The 7,989-nt window shown below is 41.2% G+C and overlaps 2 protein-coding genes across 2 annotated transcripts; both read left to right on the forward strand.

Moving 5' to 3' along the window:
• The first annotated feature begins 1,093 nt into the window (after positions 1 to 1,093).
• On the forward strand, positions 1,094 to 6,180 carry LOC115579793 (leukotriene B4 receptor 1). The gene is made up of 2 exons (XM_030413460.1): positions 1,094 to 1,250; positions 3,861 to 6,180. The coding sequence occupies exon 2, from the start codon at positions 3,890 to 3,892 to the stop codon at positions 4,961 to 4,963; it is 1,074 nt and encodes a 357-aa protein (XP_030269320.1). The 5' UTR covers positions 1,094 to 1,250; positions 3,861 to 3,889; the 3' UTR covers positions 4,964 to 6,180.
• LOC115579794 (leukotriene B4 receptor 1-like) lies at positions 2,157 to 3,877 on the forward strand. The gene has a single exon (XM_030413462.1). It carries the CDS (start codon positions 2,246 to 2,248, stop codon positions 3,245 to 3,247), a length of 1,002 nt encoding a protein of 333 aa, XP_030269322.1. The 5' UTR covers positions 2,157 to 2,245; the 3' UTR covers positions 3,248 to 3,877.
• Positions 6,181 to 7,989: the final 1,809 nt, after the last annotated feature.

Below are 7,989 nucleotides of genomic sequence, written 5' to 3' on the forward strand. Positions count from 1 at the left end.
AAACACACTGTATTTATTTATGCATCCAACCTTCAACAAGGCAATACTCTGACACTTTTTTTAAATGTATATAATGCACATTTTTGCCTCCTGTAATGCACATAACACATAGTCCTTTCTATATTTTAACTTTTCTCTCTTATCTAAATCTTTTTTTGTATTTTTTTTTATTATCTTAAGTCTTGTACTTATTGTATGTCTGTATGTCTGTCTACCTGCTACTGTGACAAGTGAATTTCCCCGATGTGGGATGAATAAAAGTCTAAAGTCTAAAGTCATTCATCTCTTAACTACTTTTATTCATCCCACATCGGGGAAATTCACTTGTCACAGTAGCAGGTAGACAGACATACAGACATACAATAAGTACAAGACTTAAAACATTTCTTTTTGCCACTGCTTTTAACTGAAGTCTTTGAACTGCATTATTACTCTGAGTTTTTTTTTTTATTTATTTTTTATAATGCAATTTTTAATGTCTTTTAAATGAAATGTTTGTCTTTTAATGTAATTTGTGTGTGCCTGTAAAGCACTTTGAGTTGCCTTGTGTCTGAATTGTGCTATACAAATAAACTTGCCTTGCCTTGCCTTGCCTTACGCTTTGTATGGCATTGCATTTAAATCATGTAACTCATTTGTCAAATACAGATAGGTGGAAAAAAAAAGGAGGTGTCACAGCCATCACATGTTCTGTGACAACCGTGCTTCAATGTGGACGATTCCTCGAACATCTGTGAAAGTTTGGGATCCCTTAGAGCAGGAGAAGTGTGCGTTGATTCATCTGTAGATCCTGAAATGGACGGTTTTTGGTCCACACACCAAGATGCAAAGGGAATTCATAAATTACTTGAAAGAAAAGATTTAAAGGTCATAATCTGATGCAAATCACAAGTGGGGGAAAATTGAGCAATAACATAATAAAATTGATGACATTTTATCAGGACTCCACCCACTCCTAGTTGGAACACATGTTACCTTTCTGAGAAAACATAAGAGTCAAAACTGAAACAGATCTATAACAAGAGGATTGGGACATCATTGGGAAACACTGCACTGGTCTTCATACAGATGCATATCAAAGGAAGGTACCTATTAGCAAATTGAGAACACTTTTAAAAAAAATCCTCCCCCCCAAAAAATACAGGACCATTTTGAAAGTTAAAGACAGCGGAGGACAAGGGGTTGTTTCATAGCCTAAATATTCCATACGGTGTTCTGGACTGAGTAATTCCAACAGTACCATCAACAAGGTAAGTGAAGGATAATGATTAACTTTTCAGATGGTTGCCATCCATGTGATCGATGAATTGACAGAGAGTCCAAAGTTAATGTGTGTGTGACGAATGTAAAGGTTGTTGAGGGCGAATAAGGATAATGTTGGAGAGTGAGGGCACTGGCTTTTCATCCGCCATCTCAGAAAGAAGGAATCATGTAAACAAAAATAGATATCTCATTTTTTTTTTGTGACAAGGTGAGAAAATTTCATTGAATTTGTAAATGAATCTATTAATGGCTATATTCATTGTACAGTTAGTTAAATGCTTCATTACTATTTCCATGTCACTTGCGGTCCTCCATAGGTTCAGAGTCTGCCAATGTAAAGAAGACATTGAATGCTTTTAGGAAAGAATCAGAAGTGTTGTGTTGTTAATCTAGTTCGCATTTTCAAGTAAAAGGAATAAGGTGTCTATCTAAATCACGCAGAAAGAACAGAAACAGAAAGGTCTTTGGAAGAGATGAGCAGCAGCCGGAAGTCACAATCCTATCGTCAAAATGACTACTCATAGGGGATGGTGCTGAGTCATGCTGTACTGTAACACATTCGGGAATATTTATTATTTCCGAGAGGTGCAGTGACTCTTGCTGGGCAGGTACAGCAGCTCCCTGGGATGCAGTTCAAGTGTTTTCCGGGCAATAAATGTGGGAAGCATATTAGAACTATTATCATTAACAACATTTCATTCTGGAATGGAAGTCATCCCATGTTATATCTGTTATATATGAGCAATACAGGAGAGCTTCTGTCTAAACCTTGGGGCAGAACAGAAACAGAAAGTTCTTTAAACAACAGTAGATCAGCTGTCACGTCGATCAGTTTCTGGCATCCGCCGTTGACTCTTGATGGGTCCAATGAGTAACCTGGTTCCTGTTCAATTTATCCATATAGGGAAGTGAAGACTTGCTTGGACAGCACTTTGTTTTTACTTCTCATGCAGACACGGCTGTCAGCGCATACACTTGCAGTATGAACCACTCGACTATACTGAAAATGGCTCCTGAGGAGTTCGAAGGTGGGACAGCTATAGCTTGTGTGATCCTGGGCCTGGCCTTCCTGGTGGGGGCTCCGGGGAACCTGCTGGTGATCTGGACTATCCTGAGACACGTCAAGCAGCGCTCCCACACTGTGGTGCTCATCCTGCACCTGGCTGCTGCCGACCTGCTGGTGCTCATCACCCTGCCTCTATGGATCTACTCCCTTGTGCACACCTGGGTGTTTGGAGATGTCCTCTGCCAGGCCTTGGTGTACATCGTCAATGTGTGCATGTACGGCAGCATCTTCTTCATCACCCTGATGGGTGTGGAGCGCTTTTTAGCCATCTGTCATCCGTTTTGGATGATGCGCCGCATGACCAAGCGCATCATGAACATGTGTCCTGTGTTTTTGTGGCTCCTTGCTTTTCTTCTCGGATTGCCTGCATTGCTGACCAGGCCATCGGATGAAAGCGAAGAACCTGAGCTTTGTTTCATCAGGCAATACAACTCTGTGACTGAACAGATCATCTTGTTTTGTCTTGAGATCCTGGGGGGATTTGTAATTCCTTTCATTATCATAACAATCTGTTACTGTCTAGTAGCCGCCCAGCTCAGGAGGATGAGCTACAGCTCCAAACAGAAATCAATGATTCTAGTCCATGCGGTTGTGATAGCCTTCACACTGTGCTGGTTGCCTTACCACGTCATCAACACCATCGACCTCGTGTGTGGAGAAGAATGTGTGTCCACGGACGTTGTCTTCAGCACTGGTGCCCTTGCATGCATTAGCAGCTCAGTGAATCCTCTGTTATACGCCTTCTTCGCAAGGAACTTACGAGGGAGTCTGGAGGAGTCCCGTCTGGTCAGGCTGTTCCAGGAAATAGCCACTCAGACCAACAGACTCAGGGAGCTGGTAGTACAACAACAAACTGGCCAGAGGGCAGTAGATACTCAGGGCGAGCTGATGTCTGACTCTGTGAGACTGAATCCCTGAAACTGTGATGATGGGAAAATGTGACACTTGTCTTTTGCTGTCAATTAAGGGACTTTATCATTATTATTATTATTATTATTATTATTATTATTATTATTATTATCATAAATGCCTATATATCATTTAAGGTTTTGAAAGCCTGCGTGTAAAATAGTGCAGACAGGGGTAATGTGTTGTGATTGTGATAGTTTGAAATGTGGAAAAATGTTTATCAAAAGTAGGTTTATCAAAAGTAGTTTCATAAAAAAAACAAAATTACACATTTTGTGTTGTTTTCCATCTGACTGAAATTTTCTTTAAAGCGTGGCAGTTTCATAAAGTTTGTCTTTATGCAGACATCTGTTAAATTGACGAGTTTCTCACACTGTTACTCTCCGCTGAAGCGTCAGAGATCATTTCTAATTTGAAACGCTTTTCTAAATCACTTTGACCACACGTCTTTTAATACCTTAATACGTGCCCTGAGGTGAAAAATGACTGATGACGCATGCATGAATCACCTCAGTGTGTCTCAAATATCCCTGTGAGGAAACCCCTTTCCTGTGCAGTCTATTCTAAAAGGGAAGTGAAGACTTGCTTGGACAGCACTTTGTTTTTTTTCTTTTTCATGCAGACACCACTGTCAGCACATACACTTGCAGTATGAACCACTCGACTCCACTGAAAATGGCTCCTGAGGAGTTCGAAGGTGGGACAGCTATAGCTTGTGTGATCCTGGGCCTGGCCTTCCTGGTGGGGGCTCCGGGGAACCTGCTGGTGATCTGGACTATCCTGAGACACGTCAAGCAGCGCTCCCACACTGTGGTGCTCATCCTGCATTTGGCTGCTGCCGACCTCCTGGTGCTCATCACCCTGCCTGTGTGGATCTACTCCCTGGCCCAGTCCTGGGTGTTTGGAGAGGCCACCTGCAAAGCCATGGTGTACGTGATCAACGCCTGTATGTACAGCAGTGTTTTCCTCATTACTCTCATGAGCGTGGAGCGATTTGTGGCTGTGCGTTATCCCTTTGCCTCTGCTGGCTGGAGGAGGAAAAAAGCTTTGAATAAAGTCCTGCTGGCTCTGTGGACAGTAGCATTCTTGTTCAGCATCCCTGTCATCCCAACTCAGGTTGTAGAGGAGGAGGATGGTGAGGCGCACTGTCTGTACCGGGAGTACAGCTCTGATAACCAGGAGCTGGTGTGTTTGCTGTTGGAGACTCTAGTGGGCTACATACTACCCTTCACCATCCTCGTGGTCTGCTATGGCTGCCTGTGCAGTCGTATCACTCAGATGACCTTCAAGTCCAAGCGCAAGTCCACAGTCCTGATCGCCAGCGTGGTGGTTGTGTTTGCCATTTGCTGGACGCCTCATCACATAGGAAACTTCCTCTCATTTGCCATCCTGGCTACTAAACACTCCTTCCACGACGTATCAGATAATCTTGAGAGTGTCAGGAGCACCATGGCCTTCATCGCCGGAGCCCTGGTCTTCATCAGCAGCACCGTCAACCCCATCCTCTACATGTTCGCAGCTCGCTCCTTCAGGAGCTCCCTGCGTGACACTGGCATCCAGAAGCTCTTCCGCCACATCTCCAGCACCTCTCCAGGTGAGGGCAACAGAGAGGTGTCCTTTGTGTCCAAACGACACAGCAATCAGACCCACAGTTCTCAGTGTGTGTCCGAGCCAAAGGACCAGATGGACATATTAATAAAAATGTGTGAAAAAAATCCATCCTGATATTGGAAGTCTACGGTGTATGTGCTGTGTGTCTCTCTGTAGATATTCTTGTGTATATTCTATGTATTTTTAATTTTTTTTTTGATTATATAAAGCTCAGTTTGTCTTAAATTTCATCCGTGACGAACAGGAAGTCAGTCCTCTGTGCCATAGTTCACTCCAGAAATGATGTCTAAAACATTGACTTGAAATATTTCAATTACAGATTATATAGTTACACTAAATACATCTAATTATATTACTTACATTCAGTGTAAAGGGTCACATTTAATTTAAAGTGTTTCTATCATGTCCAGTCAATATGAATAAATTATATAACTTCAAAATCAAATAAATGCAAATTTATACAGAAAACGAATGTGTTTATCAAGTATTATACATAGTTTACTTCTACATTATGCATTTCAAATGGGTCATTCTATATCCTGTATTAAGTCACATGTTGTTATTAAATCTATAAGCATTGACTCAACATGGTAGAAAACACTTTGCATGAAATTTGACCCATTACATTGAACTTATGTAATTAAAATACCCGAAGTTACTGTTTTAGGCAAATTGTCCTGAGTGTTTTATCTGACTGTGTGAATGACCTGTTTCATGTTTTTAAAATGTTGAGTGCATATTTATACATATGTTATATATTTTTAACTTTGATTCATGCCATATGTTATTCATGAATAGTTCAAAATAAACAATTCCCAATGCAGTAGACATGTCTCAATGTACAGTTATGTAAATAATACAGAATTCTTTCAGTTTTATGTTGACGCCAACAAAGGGAATGTATATTGATGTTACTGATTCTGTTTTTATTGTAAGTGTGGTGACAAGATTAGGCAAAACACTGCAGGTCTTTATTTAGTAATCCTGTGGTTAACAATACTTATAAAGTTGTTTTTTTTTCAGCTTGATGCAGAAAGCTTTAGACAAGACTTTGACACAATTTTCAATCAAAAAACTGTGATATCTCCGACTCTGTCTGATTGTGAACTCCTGTCACAAAACTGTTCACAAACTCACATCTTGCATTTTTCTGTTTGTTTGTTTTTGTTTTTTTAAGCCCCGAGCCTACACCGATTTTAAAAATGTTTTCAGCTTACAATTGTCATGGTATTCTACTATAGGCGACAGTCATGCTTTCAACTTCCTCTCAATGAAAAGATTGCAAAATAAAAAACTGCATGTTCCCTTTGTTGAGCAGCAAAAAAGCGGAATCATGTCTTTATGTTTGTCACAGTCTCAGAAAGCCCGAACCCGCACTTTTAAGAGAGAGAGTCCAGCGTCAGCTTATTCACTGATATTTCTAAACGCATGTGTCGGTTGGATGTGTATAAGGTACTCTTATTATAGCAATGTATGTTGCCATGACTACAACAGATCTGTTCTCACCAACTGACTCAACCAGTAGATGGCAGCGGAGCTATATCATGGAGTTTTGACACCATCTCAGTATGGTGTCACAATAAAAGTAGTTTTTTTGTAGCTCACTATCCCATTGTATGTCCTTTTTAAAGGTATCTATCCAGAGATGAGTCTGTAACATTCATTCCAATTTGATACCCCTCGAACCTATTTCAGGAGAAGAACTTCAAGCTTTTGAAAGAACTACCACACTGCTGATTTTCAGAGATGGCTCACTGCGATAACCACGTGAACTCAGGGGTTGAATGAAGGGCCGCCCTGTCGTCGCCCATCACCTCTTGAACATATTGAGTCAGGATCATTTCAACTGTGACAGTGGAAAATTACAAAGAAAGGGTGTGACAGAAAAGATGCGGATGAGATCACACAATACGCCGAGATGACCGTGAGACATGCTGGACCCTTTCTCACAGAATGAGGAAGCGGCATGTCCATGAGACAACAACAGCCTTGTGGTTTATGCTTAGCGTATAAATTCCCTTTCATTATGAGTATCCACCCACAGCCGGTCTATTCACTTTGTGGCCAGACTTAAAATATCCATGCTTAATAAGCTACAAAGGTGAAAACAATGTAAGCACTCACTCTTGATAATGAGCCTATTAATACTGCGACAAACAGTAAATTGATAACTTCTTGCCTTCAAAACCTGCCTCGTAGTTATCCAACCGTATAAGCGATCACACTTATGTAATCAGATTACTCTTATCCCCTTAAATGTAACCAAAACTTCCTCCAGCTAAAAGCAGACCACAGGTAAAGGGACCTGCCAAAGGGATAATTGAGTCATGGCTATCCCTAAAGTTCACTGAGAAGCGTTGGGTGGCACAACACACCTTTCACATGTTTCTGTCACTGGTTCGGTACAAGACCTGAAAACACCTCGCACCACATGTAGCTACAACTAACGCTGAAGTTCTGGGTGTGGTAGTAGCTCCTAGAATTTTTATTTTTTTACCAATTACACCTGCTGAAAGAAAGACTTAGCTCGTCAGTTTGCTGCATGTATAAACATGCCTGTGTGGCGTCACGAAGATACAGGTTCTTTGCCGTTGTTTTGGGGGGGTAGAGTATCATTTTGTGTCTAGGATTTCAGCTGAAGTGTTCCCAGTCTGTCCCCTCAACTTATCAGACTGGTTCAGCTGGGGGAAGAATGATTCCACATAAGGAAGGAGACACTGGGATTTCAGATGGAGGGATTAAAATGAGCGAAAAGAGGTGACGAGACAAAAAGCCTCACATTCACTGCAGTCTGCCGGCCCACAGCAGGCAGAGATGGGAGTGTCAGTGAGCAACAATACAAGGCATTCTGGGAACCAGGCCAAAGACTGGTGAAAACTCCAGCAAGCCAGTAAGAACCTGTGAAGTTATTGAAAACTCTGGCCCTTTTGAAGTGGGACATTATTTTAAACAAGAAAGCTGCTCTTAGATGGATAATAGCCATACAAAAGGGAGTGAGACTTCATATATGAGTGAGAATACAGCGCAGTGATCGGTATGTTACAGAAAAGAGTTTAAGAGCTTTAAAAGCCTGAATTAAGATCAACACATAAAACATATAAGCAAAACAAATGATATGCTACTCTACTGTGTGATCATTC

This window comes from Sparus aurata, chromosome 4 (genome assembly GCF_900880675.1).
Source record: "Sparus aurata chromosome 4, fSpaAur1.1, whole genome shotgun sequence".
In the NCBI taxonomy this organism is placed as follows: Eukaryota; Metazoa; Chordata; class Actinopteri; order Spariformes; family Sparidae; genus Sparus; species Sparus aurata.

Coding starts and splice junctions, on each gene's coding strand:
- LOC115579794 (XM_030413462.1), top strand. CDS start 2,246: ATGAACCACTCGACTATACTGAAAATGGCTCCTGAGGAGTTCGAAGGT.
- LOC115579793 (XM_030413460.1), top strand. CDS start 3,890: ATGAACCACTCGACTCCACTGAAAATGGCTCCTGAGGAGTTCGAAGGT.